The sequence below is a fragment of the Sardina pilchardus genome, chromosome 5 (genome assembly GCF_963854185.1).
Source record: "Sardina pilchardus chromosome 5, fSarPil1.1, whole genome shotgun sequence".
In the NCBI taxonomy this organism is placed as follows: Eukaryota; Metazoa; Chordata; class Actinopteri; order Clupeiformes; family Clupeidae; genus Sardina; species Sardina pilchardus.
The window spans coordinates 3,978,906-4,000,593 of record NC_084998.1 but is presented as its reverse complement, the minus strand read 5'-3'; the positions used below and the strand labels follow the sequence as shown (position 1 = coordinate 4,000,593).

Genomic DNA, 21,688 nt, shown 5'->3' with positions numbered 1-21,688 from the left:
CGTATCCATCATTTGTAAGCGATATGAGTCACTGTTATGTTTTAACCTAGATTAAAGAGACCATCTGCAGATATGAATAGACCTAAATCAGGGTGAAAAAGAGCACATCCACAACAAACCCACTAGACTGGAGTCAACTTTTACAAACTCTGTCAAAGGAAGGTGGTTTCTTTCCCCCCAACAATAGCCAGAACGTGATGTGCCTTCTGTTTTGCACGAACAGAGAGGAGAAAGGGCCATACTCACTTAACACCCCTTGGGTAGCAGGTGAGAAATAATTTCAGGCAATTACGGTACTTACGGCACTCCTGAAAGACCAGCACGTCTTTGTCTGCAATAGCCAAATGAAATGTTTCATACGAAGCATGTAATTTTACTCGTCAAACAGTTGTTTTTATGGCAGAAAATCACTCCTGCAGCTCTTGATTTCAAGGCAAGGGGGAGGGAAACTGCATGAGAGAGTGGCAGAAAGAGAGAGAGAGAGAGAGAGAGAGGGAGAGAGAGAGGGAGAGAGAGAGAGAGAGAGAGAAAGGAAGAAAAGTGAATGAGAGAGAGAGATGGAGCAACATGGCCATACTGTGCACTTGAGCGCGTGTGGATCAGCAGAAGTGGTCACGTGAGAGTCAGGAAGTAAGAAGTATGTTTTTATGCATATTAGCGCATTTTTCATGTGAGTGTGCAACACAAAGTGCTCCTTGTACAAGACATTGACACTCTGAAAAAAATAGACACAAATAAACAAATTAACAAAAAAACGAAACAAATGACACACAAGACAAAAGATGCAGACGGAGAGACGTCGTCACCAGTGTACCCAGTGAAGAGAGTGATATTAACCGAGTGGGAGAGAGGGAGATGGAGTGGGACTGAGAGCAGAAAATGAAGACAGTGAAAACCACACAGACATAAGGTCAGTATGGAGGAGGAGCGAGAGAGTAAAGTAACCTTTCAGAAGCCAAAGCAAACAACCATATGCACACACCATCAGTGGGTTTACATGCACAGAAAAATCGGAGTAAAGCATACTCGAAGTATTCAGAATTCTAGAATTATCTCAGTTTACATGCCAATAAACACACAGAAATCCGATTTCGTGATGACGTTTTGTGCCTATATTTTTCATTCATTCATTTCGACTCAGTCATGCCTTTTTGTTCAGCAGGTAGACTAGTTAGGCTACCTAGTTATTAAAACATAAAGGTGTAGTTTCTAGCAGCTAGTTCTATAGTTCTAGGATTCTATTGAGAATTTCAAGCTTTGTAGCATTCGCTCGGAAAACACCACGGCAACTGTTGCTTACGGTAACCGAGTTCATCAACTGTCAAAATGGATCCAACCATTATGGAGAACCGGTTGCGATTTATGATGCACATTTACATTGCCTGTCTGCAATGTATCAGGGGGACTACCCAGGCCCTCCTGATACTAGTTGAAGACTTTAATAGGTTACTTTTGTTATTGCAACAATGCAACACAAGACCAAGCCAAGCATATTTGGGCCTTCCAATGCCCGAAGCACCACAAACCCAGCGAGGGTGCTGGATGAAAGTCAGGAGCAGAGATTGGTGGGACAGGGTTGTCCTACAGGAGTTTACGGACGAAGATTGGAAGGCAAACTTTCGCATGTCCCGTCAATCCTTTGCAAAACTGTGCGACTTAATGAAGGAAGTAATGAAGCCGGATGACAACCCTGTCCGTCAACCAGTTCCTCTAAATATGCGTGTTGCTATTGTGCTTTACAAATTGGCTAGCTGCGCAGAATATCGAGTCGTAGCAAATCAATTTGGTGTACACAAATCAACAGTTTTAAAATTCGTGACGCTGTTTTGTAAGGGCATGGTCACATCTGTGATGCACCAACTAATCCGTACGCCTACACTGGAGGAGGCTAGAAGAACAGCCCGGCGTTTTGAAGAGAAATTTCACCTTCCTCAGATAATTGGCTGTATCGACGGAACACACATTCCCATACTTGCACCAAGCGACGGGTTTAAAGACTTCGTAAACAGGAAAGGTTGGCCATCATATGTCCTCCAAGCTGTCGTCGACGACACGTATCGGTAAGACCCTCATCAATAGTAGGCTTATCTAGGTTACTCTTTATTTCTCATGTCTCGACCTGTTTGATATAGAATATACATGTATGTACTATGTATATCACTGACAAGTCTATTTCTTTCAGATTTTGGAACATTAGTTGCAAAATGCCTGGGAGTGCCCATGACGCAAATGTGTTAAGACAATCTGTCTTATTTGAAAAAGCACATCTGCTGCCAAAGGTATGCTAAAGACGACCAATCACACACTGGTCCGCCAACAACAGCTTTTCACATAGGCTAATAACGTGAATACACCTCCAATGTCCTTCAAGATAGGTGGCACATTTCAGCTTGATAGAATAGCACAATATCAGTCAGCCGATGGCCCAAAAACTAGCTTAATTGTTATCAATGCCATGTCCGCAACAACTGAGTCATCAAACATTATAATAGAGAGACTTATGTTTGTACAATAGGGACCGCGCATAGCCTATGCCTAAAATAACTAGCAGGATTCAAGCACACGCGATCCACTTTAACCACTGAAACAGGATTTCATTTCAGATGCATACCGCATATTAACATACCCTTGTCACACAAGTTTGAATAGCATCACAGCCAAGATCCACTTCCATATCAAGTCCGCACTCACAGACCTTTTTGCCACAGCGGGCTGGTAGAATTAAAACATCAATTGCCTACCTGATGTATGTAGTAGCGTTATATCCATAGCTTATATCCATAGACAGTCTGTCCAACACCACGAGGCTAGCTTCCAACATAGTGAGGTACGGTTAGCTAAAATACGTAGTTTTCCCGCAGCAATATTTATCTCCCGTTTGAGCTCTAAATATCATTCATTAATTCCACGTCATGGGCAGAGTAGCCAGAGTTAAGTTGAGAAAGTGCCCATCTACTTAGCCCACTTTTTACTTGAGCGTAGATTACTTTTATAAGGCTGTATGTGCACAACGCAGTAACCGTCACCCATCACCAGAAAAATCCACGCGGACTGAAAGGTCAAAAGAATTCCCGTAGGCTACTGCGTTCAAGTCAGAGGTGACGTATAAAAATGTAGCAACAACAACAGCAAAATCTCACCAGGAGTGTAGCCTATATATATATATATATATATATATATATATATATATATATATATATAGGCCCAGATAAATTATATTTCGTAAACGTAAGATATATGTTATAACATAAATTAGACTACTAGATCAGTATCTTGTTTGAATTATTATGGTGAATCTGAATTTGTGCATATAAGTTTGGGTTTCTATAGTACTTTAGTCTATGGAAATTAGGGGTCGAAAGGATCAAAGGTGGAAGTAATAGTACAACAGCATATTTGTAATATTAACATAACAAAACGAGTCCAACACCAACAATCCACTCCAACATACCAAATATGCTTTCGTTACCCACTTACAATTTTCAATACTGACATTGCTGATCAGTTCTTTTACCATTCTTTCAGGACCCTAAAGACATCCATGGGACGTCAGTAGATTTTTATCTGCTTGGTGACCCGGCCTACCCACTCCTGCCATGGATCATGAAAGGCTACATATCTTCCCCTAGACAAACCCCAGAGCAGGAGTCCTTCAATGTCTACCTGAGTTCTGCCAGGACCACAGTCGAGATAGCTTTTGGAAGACTGAAGTCACGGTGGAGGGTGTTACTGAAGCGGAGTGACTTTCACTTCACGCTAGCGCCATATGTAATTGCCACATGCTGCGCTTTGCATAACTTCTGCGAATCAGAAAAGGAGACCATGATGCCAACCTGGTTGGAAGAGGCAGTGCAGTTTGAGGAGCAGCTGCCACAACCTGGAGCTCGACCCCACAACACTGGGGAGTCCGGTGTGGCGCAGAGGGTCAGACAGACCCTAACAGAATACATGGCAGCCCTCCATCCGCTTCGACGTAGGGAGCTTTAATAAAAGTCCATGCCCCTTACCTATTGATCTGGTGTTTTGTTGTGCTGGAATATAGCTTAACCATGTCACGCCATTATCTGCACTATTTTTGTGTTACAAAGCTATAACAAACATGAAACTAAACACATGAAGTGTATGAATTACTATTTCATATCATATTAGACCATGCTTTGCTCTGTATCAAAGGACAACACTAATAAGGTAAGGGTGTATGCAACATTTATTGTATATATATATATTTTTAAAATATTGCACATTACAAAATATTATAACAATTCACTCAGAGGTTATGATATGTTCTATTACTTGGCCCCTGAGCAGAGTAGCCAGAGTGAAATTGAGAAGGTGGGGCTTGGAGGGACCTTACACCCTCTAGGAGAACAGACATTAGCATGTTGTTGCTGTCCAGGATAGCTGATACAATGCGTTCCTGACGCTCAACTACAACATGCATTTGTTGTGCTACAAATTCATTCTGCGATGTTTGCTGCTGCTGGAAAAAATCTTGCTGCAGTCTCCACCTTTCCTCCTCAGCCTGGGCCCTCCTCCTTCGTGGCACTCCAGTCACTGCAAATACGGTACAAGTCAAGTTATGACTAGTTACAGATTCCATTCAACAGTGGTTCACAAACTTTGTAAGACATTTGCCCTACACGCTGCACAATTGTATTACTGCATATTACGCAGCACGTTGCAATTAGATTGTATTGGGAATAGTATCACCTGCTGCCTGTGGAGCTGGTGGTGGTGCTGGAGGGCCTTGATCCTCAGCCTCTAACTGGCCCTCTGTCTCCACTTCCCCCTCCACATCTACCTCAACCTCTTCACCGGCAGGTTCTTCAGGCTCTGAAAAAAAAAGTCACACATTTAACCAAAAGTTTACACAAACTATTATATAATATCAAGTCACATTTAATATAAAGTTAAAACAAGGAAGTGAGAATGTTTTATTTTAGAAATGTTTTGTTTTGTTTTGCAAAGTCAGTGATTAACAGAAGTGATAAGATAGAACTGTTAAAGGAAAATCTATCTTAGGAGAGAGATAATGTATTGTAGCTAGTTGTAATTAACACTCCTTGCCTGTTGGTGGCGTCCTCCTTAGTTTGGACCCGAGTCTAGTATGTATGTAACCCTGAGTGTAACCATCTAGCAGCTAGAAGCGTTATGTGAAATCGGTCTCTGTGGTTTATTAATTAATCCTCATCAAACAGCAAACATTACAATACCAAATACAAATCTGGTAGCCACACACAATCAAAGAACACAAATGAAACGTAAGGTAGAAAACGTAAAGTAGAAAATACACAAAAGCGACAAAAACGTCTACGATTTCTGGATTAATGTTCCGGCAGTGGAAGGATACTTGTAGGCGGATAGCAATGATGCTAGCGCATCCACCACCAGTGCTAACATAACGCTTCAAGTTTTAAGGTAAGACAAGGATGATTTTACAGTTGCCCGCTGTGGCATGGTTGCTTGTTTGTGTCGTGTGATATTATTTTGTATTGGTTGTTTATGCTGACCTAAACACTCAACTGTTTGGTTGACCGCTTTAAGACTGTTGGTGCTTGCTTGTAACGGTCTTGTGTGCAAGTCTGTATTTTGGGGGTGGGGTGCGGTGTGCCATGGTTGCCATAGCATAACAGTTTGGATTGGTTACTCACCATCTTGGTCACTGAACACGAAGCCCACATCCACTCCCTGGTCCTCCACCATGGAAAGGGGCCTGTTCCCAAGCAGCTCGTCCATTTGATCATAAAACAATGATCTTTGGGGATTGTGTCCACTCCTCCCGTTGGCTTTTTTGGCTATATAATAGCCCTTTTTAAGTGTCTTCCATCGGACACGGATTTGTTCTGGTGTCCTGATAAACCCAGCGTCCTTTAACTTATTGGCGACTCGCCTGAACAGTTCACCATTACGGGTTTTCCTCCCATCCAGATATCTTAGGATGTTTAGCTCTTTTAGCGTGTTTAATAAAAACAACGTCTCCTCCTCCGTCCAAAAATGGCTGTTATGATGTCTCTCCATTTTTGATTGCGACGTTAATAAAAGCAAACGGATTGTTTTGTGTGTATTCTATGTTGACTGTGGGGTCGCGCGGAAAGGAATACTCCAACTAAAATCGGAGTATGAGTTACATGGCAGAAATACTCAGATTTCAATCGGATACTCCAGTACATTTTTTCGGATTTCTTAAACTCCGATCAAACTCCGAGTTCTTGCGTTACATGACAAATAGAAATCGGAGTAAAGCGAGTACTCGGAGTGAAATCCGAGTATTTATTTGCATGTAACCGCACCATTGACACAACTTCTGATTGATTCAGTCTAGGAGTTCTAAGAGTTGAAGTAGAGTACTAAAGTCAGCAACAGAAAACACGTTGTGATGAGCAATACGGCATTTCTAAAAGTGAGCTTCTGTTTAGCATGAAACAATGGTGCGGGTCTTTTATAAACCAACAGCCTAACTAAAATGCACATTGTTACAAAAAATGCACTAAGTGATTCTGTAAGGAATGGCTATGAAAGAGCCTTAGTCTTACTGTTTGAATGGAATGTGTACGTGCCTGTGTGCATGTGTGTGTCTGTGTGTGTGTGTATGTGCCTGTGTGCATGTGTGTGTGTGTGTGTGTGTGTGTGTGTGTGAGTACACTTTGTACATTATCAGCTGTATTCATACCCACTTGGAGAGAGCTGTATCCCCATAAAAGCCCATCAAACAGATGCATACAAAAATCCAGTGTGTTCCCTTGGTATTTATATATTTAAGTAATTGTTTACCTGAGAGTAGCCTAACCAAGGCAGGAGAGACATGGTTTATTTTTACCTTCACTCAAAAAGCTCCTCCATTTGCAAACTCTTAATGCTTCTGACATCTACCTCTGCAGGTTTTCAGTGCATCGCGGCTGTCTCTGTTGGAGCAAAGCCACAATTAAGATCAGCCGTTTGACATTTGAAAATATCAAATGGTAATGAGGCTTAGTCACTCGCCAAAGGTTAAGCATGTTGTTCTACATGTTGTTCTACATTTCTGATGTGTTCTTCATCTCCTCCGATGCATATTCATTTACCTAGAACAGATTCAAGAAATTACGAAACAAATGGCTGAAGCAGCATGTACATAACTGTGATTAATAAAGTTGCACAGAACCACACCTATACAGCCAAATGGTATATTCAAGGTCTAAGAGAAAGTTATATCAGAGGTGACTTGGAAACACACGTCCAGTTATGACACTCTCTGCCAAAAATAAATGGCCCTGATATTCTGAAGTAGTCTTGTCAGAAGACTGAAAAAATGTGTTTTAAAATCCCACAGTGTCAGTAAAACAGAACAAAAACAACACTTCAAGGTGAAACCTTCTATTGACACAAATGATTGGCAGAGTGAGAAAAACGACCTATTGTCTGTGGTCACGCATCTCTGAAAATGTGAAGTAAAAAAGAAAAGGTGGGCGAAAAACTGACAAGAAAGACAGAAAATAGAAAATACAACATTCACACACACACACACACACAAGCACACACAAAAAACCTGCAACAGAAGGAATCTACCCACTGACGTCACACACACATTTTGGAGATGACCTTGAGACAGCCAAAGTCTGCGGAACGTGGCAAACCCGCTGACCAGATTGCTTTGTGCACTTCCACGGACAAAAACGAACGCATGAACTGTTGGCCACAGCACGTGAAGCCTTCGCCCAGTGCCCTGAGGCCTCAGTACTTTAGACCGAGTGATGACCGTGATGACCAGATCCAGCTCGTGCCCATCCAGCCATCATGCTCTCAGTATGCTCTCAGGTGCTTCACCTTGGACATGGCTAACGCGGTGGGCAAATACGCCCTAATGAGCTAGAGGTGCTAAATGGGCCGCGCGATTTGCGTCTGACCGGCACTTATCTCTTCTGATGGCTGTTTGCTTGCCCTCTCCACTCCTCTTTTCCGCTGACCTGGGAGGAAAAGGCAGGAGGCCCAGGCCCTGTGGCTGGACACAGGCCCACATATAAGGCCAGGGCTGCGGACAGTCGTCCTCAGCCTTCTCCACCTCCGTCTCCGTCTCCATCCAGGACAGCTCCATCTCCATCAACCCACTCAGGTGAGGCGCCACCACACAACACTAAGGCTACATTCACACCACACTACATTCACACCACACAACACTAAGGCTACATTCACACCACACAACACTAAGGCTACATTCACACCACACTACATTCACACCACACAACACTAAGGCTACATTCACACCACACAACACTAAGGCTACATTCACACCACACTACATTCACACCACACAACACTAAGGCTACATTCACACCACACAACACTAAGGCTACATTCACACCACACAACACTAAGGCTACATTCACACCACAAGTCTGAATGCTCAATTTGGATTTTTTGCTCAGATCTTTTTGTTTGGCTGTTCACATTAGTTTTTAAAACGTGGCCTACAGTATATCAGTTCACACCAAAGATCATAGAGCGCTACGCTCTAGAATCTTTGGTTCACACTACTTCTGAAGAAGTCTGACCTGGTCACAATTGACCCCCCAATTGGGCCACTTTTACCTACAGTCTGAACAGGGTCTAAATGTAGCAGAAATATGATGTAGGTTGGCTATGATCATTTGTCATTTATGATTTTTAAAAGTTTCATGGAAACTGTCACTCTGTCACTCACAAATCTGTGTGCTGAGAAACTCATCATCTACGCGCTCACGGACTGGGAAGTGATGCGAGCTATTAAATTAACTAAATATATTGCTCAGCTCATTAAATGAATGTACTTTGTGTGGGTCGCTATTAACACTATATGCATTGTGCATACAGATGGCATACACATTAGAACTCATTCTGTGAGAGGTGAGAGCATAGAGTTGGAAACGCACTCTTAATTGGCTGTCTGCTCCTGGGTGTATTAACATTCTGCACACGGACAAGCTGAGAAGAGAGCTCTCTTAAAAACGCCAGCACTTCATCCAGCAAGCTGTCAGGCACAAAACTGAATAATGCAATGTAACCATTTTAGAACAGAACAAAATGACTGACGGGAGGGCTGGGGGTGGGGGTGGGGGTGGGGGTGATGCGATGTTTGCAAAGCTGTCATGGGAACATGTTGAGGTGAGGGGCGTGCCAACTCCTGAAGCACTCGGGCCGTGTAGGCTCCCGATTTACATGTGATGATCGAAACATAACGCAGTGTCTATTCAATGCATTTCAATCATGGGTACTTTGCAAGCCTCACAGGAGCAGAGAGGTGCAAACAGCTCACAGGTTGTGTGTTTTGATAGCTGATACCAAGGCAGTGTACAAAGAACTCTCATGAATGTGTACATCAAGGCTGTAACCTGCAGTACATTGGCCTAGCTTTGGATAAAAATGCATTACATGTTCTAAATGAATAAATAAAAAAGAAATGCTGTTTTTACAATAAAGCAGTTCTTCTAGCCTGGTCCCATACTCCCATGGTATGTGCATGTATCATGGTAGGACCAGGCTAGTGCTTCTGCACACACATCAAACATTAAATCTTAACCTTTAGATTATTTACCCTTTCCTGTTTATTGGCCCTTTTATTCATCATAAAATGTTTAGAGGTATATGTTTTGTTGTTGCTGTTTGATATGGTATATGCACAGTTTCATGTTGTGTTGTTGTTGATGTTCACAATGAGCTACCTGGTGTAATGAATTACTCTGTGCTTGCTGGTGTGCTTGTTCAAGTTCAAGTTCAAGTAGTATTTGATACTCACATGGAAGTCTTACCAAGCAAACTGAAATACATGAGCATTTACAGTTTGAGCAAAACAGTTTAACAAAAAAAATAGGTTATATAATTTAGAATACATACAGAAGTTTAAGATGAGTTACAAGGTGTTTTAAACTGTTTTAACACCTTTAACATTCTCGTGTGGGACAGTCCTCTGTTGCCATGGCTCTCTGGATCCAAACATCTGCTCTGCTCATCGCGGTGGCTCTGTCCACCGTGGGCAGCGACGCCGCCTCCTCCCAACACCTGTGCGGGTCTCACCTGGTGGACGCGCTGTACCTGGTGTGTGGAGAACAGGGCTTCTTCTACAACCCAAAGAGAGACGTGGACCCACTCCTGGGTAAGACAACCAGAGAATGACAGAGGGAGAGAGGAAGAATCAAACATCAGGGCTAGGGAGAGAGAAAGGGAAGGAGGAAGGAGAGAGAGAGAGAGAAAGATAGAATGATGCAGAGAGAGAAGGACAGATGGAGAGAGCCAGGGAGATGGGAGGGAGAGAGAGAGAGATAGAAGGATGTAGAGAGAGAGGACTTTAAAGAGGGAGATGGGAGGGAGGGGGAGAGAGAGAGAAATGTTCACAGTTCCTATTTTATCAGCGAACAGCAGAAGTGCCTGTCAGTGTTGGTGTTATCCAGTCCTGTCAAGACAATCTCAAATATTACTATTCACAACTGACAAATCGTTGCCTTGTTTGCTCCTATTAGAATTCCTGCCCCCCAAGTCCAGCCAGGACGCAGAGCTAGCAGAGTACCCCTACAAGGACATGGAGGAGACCATCATGGTCCAGAGGAGCGTGGAGAGGAGAGGCATCGTGGAGCAGTGCTGCCACAGGCCCTGCAGTGTCTTCGAGCTCCAAAACTACTGTAACTCTCTCCAAAACTGAATCACTCCAAGCAACGTGCAGCGTGTGTGATAAAAGGAAGAGAGGGCAAATGGCCTTGTCCATGCTTTTAATAAATCAATGAGCGGTTGAGTCATTAGGCGGACCATGTCGGCCATTTTAATAAAGCTTTTTATCATGCTTTATACTGGTGTGTCATTAGAGAACAAGGTTTTAGTGTGTATGTGTGTGCGTGTGGATAAATGGATGGGAGTGGGGTTCGGTCAAAGCTGTGGTTAAAAAGGGTTATGAAGATTGTGTGAGGTTAGTGAGAGGCTCGTACAGCCTCGGAGTCATTGGAATGGGTATATGTCCTGTTTTTCTGCCTAGGAGCGGGAAAAAAAACACTCTTGCAACTTTGGGCCGGCGGGCCGCTGGACTTCGAGACTGAAAGAGTTGCTTTAATGCACTACACACACATACATGCCAGGCATCAGCTAGAACAAGGTAGCTATGGAGTTTCTCAGAGATGGCAGCGAAAAAGAAGCGGAGAGCGAGTAAACCGTTGTCGGAGGAACAGGGAAAAAGGAAACGGCAGACTGACCGATTGAGGAGCGTCGTAAAATATGCTAAAGCTGTAGGGGGAGGAAAACGAGAAAACAGTGAAGAAATTGCCCAAAAGTTTCTCTTTAACAAAGCACATATTGTATACACAAATCAGTGAATCTCACTCCTTTCTAACAGCTGTGCAAATGTTAAACCATCATGCCCAAAGTGTTGTAGCAGCTGTTCATAAATAATAGACCTCTGAAGCCTACAAAAAAGCCACCATCTTTGCCCAAAAAAGGAGATCCGGTATCTTGAGATTTTTTCTATGGGAAAATAACATGGGGATTTTCAAATATCGCACCTGTTAAACTCTCGCGGGGATGATGACATTGGAAATGCAGACGTTTTTCACTATACAGTTTTGTCCACTGCCGTCTAGTGGATACTGTGATCTTCGGTAGGTGAAGACGGCACACTTTGATCTTTGCTACCCCAAAGCTAACTTACAATGCAACTTGCCATAGGCAGTTAGCTTCAATTAACTCCCGGATCTCCTTATATGGGCAAAGATGGCAGCTTTGGATCCTTTTTGTAGGCAAACTTCAGAGGTCTATAAGTGAGTAAGGAGCTGCATGATGTCTGGGTCAACCATTACACATTTCCAGTATTTCTGTGTGTGTGTGTGTGTGTGTGTGTGTGTGTGTGTGTGTGTGTGTGTGTGTGTGTGTGTGTGTGTGTGTGTGTGTGTGTGTGTGTGTGTGGATAAAGGGATTGGGGTTGGGTTGAAGGGATGATTAAAGAGTGTTATGAAGATTAGTAAGAGGTTTGATAGATGCAGCCTCAACAATTTGCATATATTATATCCATATACTGTATTTGCATTGGACAAAGGCGTCTGCAAAGCAGAATAACCATAACCATATACACAAATCAGTGACAAATGTAACCGTAAACACAAACACAAATGTCAAAACAAATAGAACACCACAGATATGTAACAAACCAGAGCTACAGTATGTGATTCTCTCTCCTCACCACTCTACCAGTACGGAGAGTACGGAGGGCAGTACAAATGATAACCATCATCATGCCCAAAGCGTTGCCGCAGCTGCTCATAAATAATACTGTTGATAAGGAGCAGCATGACGTCTGGGTCCCCCATTTACATTATATTCATAATCTCCAGATGCAAGGAGTCAGACGTATTTCTGTGTTTGTGTGTGTGTGTGTGTGTGTGTGTGTGTGTGTGTGTGTGTGTGTGTGTGTGTGTGTGTGTGTGTGTGTGTGTGTTGTATGTATGTGTTTGATAAGCATCTGGGATTATTCAGGTAAAGTGCTCCTCAGGCTAATCAACTTCTGAAGGCGCTGTTTCCTCATCAACATAAGCGCCCTTGATTACACCTTATGAATGGAAACAGCCCTTTGGATAATAGATAGATAGATAGATAGATAGATAGATAGATAGATAGATAGATAGATAGATAGATAGATAGATAGATACTTAATGATAATGCCATGCAGCCCAGATTAAAGAGGGCTTTTTCCCCACGTGTCATGAAGTCCCTTAGTAGGGATGAAAGAGTAGGTGTATATCGTCTTATATCCTCATGATCCTTCCATCTGAAAACAAGAGGCATACTGTTGTTTTTTCGTTCTGTCTGTCTCCTGTTCTCTCTTTCACCCTGCTATCGCTCTATGTCTCTCTCTTTCTCTCTCTCTCTCTCTGTGTGTATGTGTGTGTTTGTCAAGGTTTAATTTATTAATTTATTTTTACATCAACAAATTGACGTCAATTCCTGATAATTCAAGAACAACCTGACCTGGATTCTGTCAGCAGTTAAATTACTGTAGGTCAAAAAGACGTTGCATTTGTACAGACATACAAACAAACATGTCTACATGCCTTTTGCTAATGCTAAATTGTAGCATGTAAACCAAAATGTAGCCTGATGTGGCCGGAAAAAAGTAAAGCAAACAGAAAGGACCAGAACACAAAAACAAACAGTAAGTAAAGCATGACAGTCATGAGAAGTGCGACAAAATAGGGATAAAAACAGCATGTGTGGGTGTGCCTATGTGACACACACACACACACAGATATTTTCAGTCTACAGTTGCCATGGCGTTCTTGATAACGCTTGTATTCGACACTCTTCCATGACCCAACGCAGGGAAACCGACTGCTGAGATTAGAGGAAAGGTACAGTAGGGCCAAGCAGACACCGGATTTTCAGATACTGAATTAAAGGTTCATCAGATTACCACTTTTATTTTAATAGATTGGGTAGTTTATGAAATGTCTTTCTGTTTTGTAGAAATAATATGCTGATAAAGTAGAGGATTTCCTGAATGTATTAAACATCAGACACTGATGACATAGATAGCACTAATGCAGCCAGCCAGAGGAAAGAAAGCATTTCTCCTCTATTCCACAATGTGTATATCAAAGCACATTCCACACTATGTACTGTATATCAAAGCACAGCCCACACTAAGTCAATGTCAATGTCAATGTCAATTTATTTGTATAGCACTTTAAAAAACAACCACAGTTGACCAAAGTGCTGTATATCTAAGCACAGTCCACACTATGTACTGTATGTCAAAGCATATTCCACACTGTGCTCCATAACCTTTGCTTAGCAACACATTTGCAGCCATGTCACTTGGACTCAGGACTTGACCAGGTGGCTCTTTGAGCAGTTGCTCATCTAGTGCGTCCTGTTCACAATCAATCATGGCACATCCCACTAGACTAGCCGATAACAACCACCTCGTGGAAAAAGTGTTGGCTGCTCTTGGCCTCTGTGTCCACCTGTCCCCTCACTATCTTGCTTCTCATCTGCAGAGTCAAAGATCTGTAACAGGTGTCTTTTTTATTATTCATTCAGTCATTCAACCTTTATTCATTCAACCTTTATTTATTCTTGGAATGTCATTGAGGGTAGCCCTCATTTTCAATGAAGCCGAGATAGAAAGATAATATTTAGCCCATTTAACATGCACAGAGTGCCACCCAAACTAAGCGCTTTACACACAAGACATTGATACCTAAAACAAAAGATGGCGGACGGAGCGGTGTAATGACACCAAGACATACAAGACAGACAACAAAACAAGGAACAAATAAAAAGTAAAAGAGATCATAAAAAAACTTGACTCAAAAAAGAGATAAATACAAAAAGCGGTGCTCAGTTGACTTGCGTGAAACTGCGCACAGCTGTGCCTTTATAACTGATGTGACGTTTAGAAAGTCCTTGACCAACCGGAGAACTCACTTGCAGAGAGCACTGGAAGAACACAAGAGTCGTGATCACTGATCTATAAAGAACACCTGGATAGAGCATCTACGTCAAAATTCTGAAGCCTACATGGGGGCGGCCATTATGGGACCACTTTGCCATAGGAATGCATAGACAGTAAAAGACAGTAAAAGAATGTTGCCGTTCTGCAACAATGGAATTGGAACACCTCGCCGCCATTATGGGACCACTCGGGACAGTTCCATTGGCTTCATTGTTGATGGGTCAGCAACAATGAGATAGTCTATCCAGGTATTCTTTATAGATCAGTGGTCGTGATGGGCCATCTTGCTGATCAGCAGCTCAGTGGTAGGACACAGCGACAGTTCCTTGTTTTATTCTTGCCGTTGCCTTAAGCCTTTATATTTGTCAGACTGGGCTTCTTCATTGTGTGTCTTTGTGAATGTGTGTGTGTGTGTGTGTGTGTGTGTGTGTATGAGTGTGTGTGTGTGTGGGGTGGGGGGGGAGACACACACACACACACACACACACACTCATACACACACACATTCACAAAGACACACAATGAAGAAGCCCAGTCATTCATTCATTTAGCATAACTTCATGACTTACATAGAGTATGTTAATTCTATGACAAGGGACTATATTGACTCCAGAGCAACGTTTGGTTAAGTTCCTTGCTCAAAGGCAATAATCAAGGGAAGTTGCAAACATACCATGGCCGCAGTGATATCGCGCACTATACTGCTTGTTGCCTATGGGGACTATTTTCAAATATCACAGCGCTCATGGTACGTTTGCAACTTCCCTCGATTATTACGCCAGATGAGAGTGTAGTTCCATGTCAAATCAGCCTATCATAGCAATCATAGCAGATCATAGCAAAAGTATTCATCAGCACATAGCAAAATGTGTTCATCTGTACTTCGCATGACCACAGACCCTCAAAATCTATCTAAAGATACCAAAGCTGCCTGTTAAAAATCACTCCTCAAGTGGTAAGTGTTGCTTGAAACTCACTCTGAATGTTAAGCAGCGATGCTGCTCTGATGAAAATGTCCTGGACTAAACAATTCTACTACAGTTTTTTTTTCAACTAAATCTTTTCTTGTCACACAATTTTCTAAACATGTCTTTCAAATACCAAAACCCCCCACACAAAGTCTAACAGGAAGTAACTTGAATTAATTACTGTAATCTCTCTTCATCTCTGAGGTCTCTTCTTTTTTATCTTGTTTGTCAGCTTTATACTCCTTCAGGTGTATCCACACCTGTGGCAGCAGTGTCTTCTTTCACACCACACTCTTTCAGTTTCCTCTCTAAACACTAACCTGCATGTTGAATGAGCATGAACACTTTGAGTGGTCGTGCTCACAAGTCTGTCTTTCACATAAATTCTTCATATGGCTCTACAAATTAAATATGCAAATGAGACCATTACAATTGCATTTTTTTATGTCAAATGCTAGATTGACTAGCCTAAATGTTTGCTTTATTTAATGAAATGTGTGTCATTTCATTTTGCTGGAGATTTGAGACATTTTGCATTTTGTGTGAGCAATTATGGGTTTATGTGTACTGTTCAGAGGTTTGAAAATGAGTGTAAACCTGTAATATGAATATGTGATATTGAAAATGTCTGACATGGTCTGAGTGAATCTCGTCCTGCTGTGAGATTAGGGCCACGTCACACCCATCACAGGAGGGACACGGCTGCCATTTGGTGAGTCACAGAAGCACAGCTGATGTTACTGCTCAACTGTGATATTGCATTCTTAGCACACTGAAACGGATATTAGCAAAGAGAACATACTGTACTGTACAGTCACAGAATATACAACAAAGAGTGCAGGGGCTAAATATTTTACTTATTTAAAAAATAGATTGTATTATTTATTGCATTCAGCAGTCTCTGTACATAGACCTCTAAAGTTGGCCTACAAAAAGGATCCAAAGCTGCCATCTATGCCCATATAAGGAGATCCGGGAGTTAATTGAAGCTACAGTAACTGCCTATGGCAAGTTGCATTGTAAGTTAGCTCTGGGGTAGCAAAGATCAAAGTGTGCCGTCTTCACCTACCGAAGATCACAGTATCCACTAGACGGCAGTGGACAAGTTTAAGTAATATTACGCTACAGCCATCTCCGCTAATCGAAGAACTAACCCAAATTAACAACCATAAAAAACTGACCTCCAAATTGTATACAATCATATCTAACTTAAACAGCACAATAACACTCCCAACTATTAAGTGGGAAAATGATCTCAAGCTCTCTCCCAACCCTGACTTGTGGGAACAAGTATGCAAAAACACCTTCACTATGACAACTAACCCCAAGCTTATACAATATAAAGTCATCCACAGAACACACATCACTCAAAGCAAGATGTTCAAAATGGGATTGGCCGACACAGAGATTGGTTCACAGTGCACTTTAGGGAGCACAGATAACTACCTCCACGCCATTTGGCTGTCAGCCGGTTCACTCCCTCTGGACAAAGGTCACTGAAACACTATCCACTATCCTGAGTTGCAGAATCCCAACTTCAGCACCACTTTGCCTTCTTGGCGATACCTCCAATACACACTTCCCACCTAAATTCAAAAACCCTTTGCTGATTCCTCTAGCTGTCGCTAAGAAAGTAGTCCTCCAGAACTGGAAATCAAGGAAGTCATGTCACATCACACACTGGACTAATCTAATTTCAGAATCTCAATGGAAAGAAACCACACTCACCAAAAGAAGCATATGTCATGTGTCTTGTGTCTGCCTGTCTCATATGTCCTATAGTTTTTGTTGTTGTAGTTGTTGTTGTTTTTTTTTGTTTCCTGTTTTTTGTATGAACCCCCCGTGAAACAAAAAAGCTGTAATTTTTAAAAAAAACAAGCAAACAAAGATGTCCCCCGAAGGGGGGGGGGGGGGGGGTGGTGGGATTAAAAAAAAAAAAAAAAAAGACGGCAGTGGACAAAACTGTGTAGAGAAAAACATCTGCATTTCCAATGTCATCGTCCCCGCAAGAGTTTAACAGGTGCGATTATTGAAAATCCCCATGCTATTTTCCCATAGAAAAAAATCTCCAGATACTGGATCTCCTTAATTGGCAAAGATGGTAGCTTTTTTTGTAGGCGATCTGATGAAAAATGATTGACATATTATACAAGAAAATAATCAGTTTTCCGATTTCAGTTATTGCTCAGCGGAAACAAATCTATGATAATGACCAAAACTGAATCAATGACCAATAGGTCTTTTTTTCATGTCTCACATACATATCCATGTCCTGCTCATGTGGTCCAATATCTGTGTGGGAATGTTTGTTGAACACACAACAACAACAGCAACGACAACAACAACAACTTGTACTGTTCATAGCGCTTTATCAAGGCGCTTAAAGCACTTTAGAGGGAACTTGTACTGTTCATAGCGCTTTATCAAGGCGCTTAAAGCACTTTAGAGGGAAGTGCCCCCCCCCCCCCCCAAAGTGTAGCACTTAACTTGGTGATGCACGTCAGCTATGCTCACACACTTACACACACCTGCTCAGCACACTAATTCAACACCACCAGGCAGCAGTTGGGAGTTGGGGTGTGATGGGGGCACAGTGAATCAACTCTGCATGTAAATAAGGGGGGGGGGGGGGTCTTTAATGTGCACCCACGCACATATGTTACCACCTCAGGTTCTGCTGGATCAAAGGCCCAGGTGGACTTTGCAGAAGGATAGAGTGAAATAATTAATACTGAGTGTGTATGTGTGTGCGCGAAAGAGAGAGAGAGGTGTGTGTGTGTGTGTGTGTGTGTGTTTGTGAAAGAGACAGAGAGAGAAATGTGTGTGTGTGTGTGTGTGTGTGTGTGTGTGAGTGAGTGTGAGAGATGCGTGTGTGTGTGTATGTGTGAAAGAGAGAGAAAGCAGTGTAATTTGCAACACTAGCTTTGCCAACATTGTACTTAAACAGTCATCTTGATAAAACATTTTGAATTTGAATTTGGAGAGTCCCACACCTTTTCCCAGAGAGGGCACAATGCTTCCAAGGCAAGTTGAATATGGTGTGCGTGTCTCTCCAGCCTGAACCCTGAACACTAAGCACCACCAGAGCTGTCTGAAGGTTCAGAAGAAGAACTGCCTCTGAGCTGCTAGCCGCTATTATCTTCACAGCCAAGGAAATGGCGGGGCTGCTCCTGAGGGAACAAAAGGGCCATTCTCCTCCAGCTTTGGATCGCAGTGGGCCTCATGACACTGCAGCCACTAAGAAAACCAGGTCAATCGCAGAATTAGGCTCACAGAGACGGCAAAGCTGCAGAGGTTGTACATTAGACTGGTGACATGAGTACATGAGTATGAGTGTGTGTGTGTGTGTGTGTGAGTCTGTGTGGTTGCTATCATAGCCATCAGTGGCCGAAGTCATTAAGTACTCATCAAGCTGAAAGAGGTCCTAGTCTTAATTAGGGGAGAGAGCATACAGGCACATGTTTGAAGTTAGACTGCTCATAGCTGAAGGGCTAAGGCCACTACAGCTTAATGAGAACACAGAGGACATAAGGCAGGGATGCAGGAGACGTGGCTAGAGACAATTAGGTGAACAGAGGCATGTATTAGAAAGAATGTCCAGGATCTGTATTAAGCTTCCCATATTGAGGAATAGAAAATATGAGAAAACTCCAATCTCAGAGACTGGTAGGACCCGGCTGTGCTTTGTGAACACGTGCATATTTGTACTAAGGCTTGCTAAAATACGATAAAAAAGCCCAGTCTTTCGCAAAATCAAAGAGTGTTGCCTGCAAAGTATGTGTTGAAAATTGATACGCACAATTCAATGATGAATGACTATAGAAATCCATGCCTGGGTATAAGCAGAAATTTCAGATTAACTATCCATGACTTTACGAGCGTTTGACCACACAATGCACATGTGGACTCCCCTCAGTCTCTCTATTAAAACGCTTCGCAAATGTCTAAGGATTTACTCAGTACATAGACTGTAACTTGTGTGAGTCAGATGCTCTTACCGCTAACTTTAATTTTAGGGAAAGGAAAAGGTAAATGTTAAATTCCCAATTTTATCTCTGTCTAAATAAACAGTCTGATTTGGTCATATCAGACAGCCAAGTGAAATCTCCAGCTGAGAGTTTGAACTGAACTGAATAAACCCAATCCATTTGCTTTCAACAAAAATGGTATAGAAATACATTTTTTGTAACATTTCTTTCCCTCAATGTCAATGTCAATGGATACTTTTCCTTGTGTTAAAATTCAGGTTTTGTGAAGGACACTGCCAGAACATTGTAGTGTACAGTATGTGCGTAAGAGAAGACAGCATCACACTGAAGTGTGGTATTTCATAACAGGTTTGATGGACAACCAAAAAAAAAACAAAACAAAAAACAAGTCACGCAGGGGTTGGGTTTTACATGATTGATTTATTAACTATGATACAGGTTCTGTGAGTCCTTCATGTTTCTCAACCATACAGACACAGAACAGAGTTCCACAGTTCGTGTATCTTTTTCATTTCGATCCATTTACATCTTTAAATAGTTGCTTTTTTCTTCTTAATTTCATTTCTTTAAATACTGAGAGTGGCAAACCTTTTTCCCTCATTTGGGTTTTTCGATTCATGCACTATACTGAATTGGCCTTAACATCATTCACAAAAATTGGTAAAAAACTGACCTTTTTTTAAAAAAATCATGAAAAGAAACCGTAAAAGAAACGCTTTCTATCACCATTGACTAAAAAGGCAAAGTGTTAGACCCTAACATACAAGTAAACAACCATTTGAACATGTTTGTAATTCATCAGACAGACAGTCCATCACAATTGTCGTAAAAGAAATAAAGGAGCAGAATTAAATGAGTGTAGCCATGTAAGGACTACAGCACAACTTCATGGGAATCAAAGGAGCAGCAGCTCACCTCCTGTGTATGTGTGTGTGTGTGTGTCTGTGTGTGTGTGTGTTTACATCAGAAAACATAACACTTTGTGTTCAACGGCCAGTAACCATGGGGATAGCCAAGGTTTTTGGGGGGCGTGTCTCTCAACATGTGTACCTGTTGTGTCTGACAAGATGGCAATTTAGCCTTTAGGGGATGAATGGAGTGGAAGGGAGTCAAATGAGAGCAAGGCTGGAGTAGGCGAGAGTTTCTTTTCTCTCTTTTAATAACAGAACTTTTGCTTGCTTGCTTGCTGTGCCGCATACTGTGCAGTGACGAGATAGTTCGGGGGGGAGAAGGTGGTCACTGCATTTCATTTACACGGCAGGTTAAAAGAAAGCCATCCTGTTGACCTCTGGGACGATGACAAGGTCACAGGTCTCGGAGGGTGAAGGCTGCACCGAAGAGGGGACGCCTCAACAGTGCACTACAACAGGCACTGCACAAGCACAGCCACGTGCACTCAAGAGTCCGGAATGTTAGAAGCGGAACAGCAGACCTGCAGACTGGGCTCTGATAGTATCGCTGAAAGGCCAAATGCAGCATCTTCATGTCTGCAGAATAGCCTAAGGGGCATGGGACTCTGCGGGCTCCAGACAGTTAAAAGTAGCTTATTCAACCACTAATTAGGAATCTCTGACAAGACCGAATGGGCATCTCCAAATCTAGGTTTAACGCTTTTTCTCCAAAAGGTCTCTGGTGTTTCATTAGACAGATCACAACTAAAGATTAAAGCGTGGTCGTGACGAGATATTTTCTCCACTAGACATGTTTCAAATTGTAATGATTTTGTTGCCCCCTACTGGCCCGAGGAAATACTTCCTAACATTTCCACAAAGGCTGAACAGAATGACTCTGATCTAACCACACAGTAGCACAACCCACTACAGCTCTTTCAAAAACCTTTGAGTCCACACTGGTCTTATCCATGCCTTCACAACAGATAATTCCATCAAACAAATGTCACAACACAAGCCAGGATGAATCTCCTGCCTGGACCTGCAATTCATAAACTGACCAGAAGGGGGCAGACACAGCAAATATTTAAATGGCTTCTCTTGCAGATGAACACTGCTTTCACATCCTTCTCAGATAGGGGAAATAACTCCTCTTAAGACTAATTCACTCTGTCTCAATAGAGGAGCAGTGTTTGGTGTAAAAATAAGTTACTTCTTCCAGCATTTTTAAAGCAACAGTCTACTTCAGAATGACGGAAACGCTGGAGTTTGTTGCACCAGCGCGGCAAAGCATTTATACTTCAGGATTCTCGGAATGGGGAACAGGTGGTCGGACTCGGGACACCAAAGCAAACCCCACTCACAAGAGCAAAAGCGTGAAAGAAAAGAGAAGGCAAGGCA

General features: G+C 42.3%; 2 protein-coding genes across 2 annotated transcripts; both read left to right on the top strand.

Annotated features, from left to right (window-relative positions):
* Positions 1–1,042: 1,042 nt before the first annotated feature.
* LOC134079454 (uncharacterized) lies at positions 1,043–4,171 on the top strand. The gene is made up of 3 exons (XM_062535534.1): positions 1,043–2,060; positions 2,183–2,279; positions 3,526–4,171. The coding sequence occupies exons 1-3, from the start codon at positions 1,327–1,329 to the stop codon at positions 3,985–3,987; spliced, it is 1,293 nt and encodes a 430-aa protein (XP_062391518.1). The 5' UTR covers positions 1,043–1,326; the 3' UTR covers positions 3,988–4,171.
* Positions 4,172–9,927: 5,756 nt separating this feature from the next.
* Positions 9,928–10,648, top strand: LOC134079735 (insulin-like). Its single transcript, XM_062535812.1, has 2 exons — positions 9,928–10,105; positions 10,470–10,648. The coding sequence occupies exons 1-2, from the start codon at positions 9,928–9,930 to the stop codon at positions 10,646–10,648; spliced, it is 357 nt and encodes a 118-aa protein (XP_062391796.1).
* The last annotated feature ends 11,040 nt before the right edge of the window (positions 10,649–21,688 follow it).

Coding starts and splice junctions, on each gene's coding strand:
- LOC134079735 (XM_062535812.1), top strand. CDS start 9,928: ATGGCTCTCTGGATCCAAACATCTGCTCTGCTCATCGCGGTGGCTCTG. Junction 10,106..10,469: donor AGACGTGGACCCACTCCTGG/GTAAGACAACCA, acceptor TGCTCCTATTAG/AATTCCTGCCCCCCAAGTCC.
- LOC134079454 (XM_062535534.1), top strand. CDS start 1,327: ATGGATCCAACCATTATGGAGAACCGGTTGCGATTTATGATGCACATT. Junction 2,061..2,182: donor GTCGTCGACGACACGTATCG/GTAAGACCCTCA, acceptor TATTTCTTTCAG/ATTTTGGAACATTAGTTGCA. Junction 2,280..3,525: donor AAGCACATCTGCTGCCAAAG/GTATGCTAAAGA, acceptor CCATTCTTTCAG/GACCCTAAAGACATCCATGG.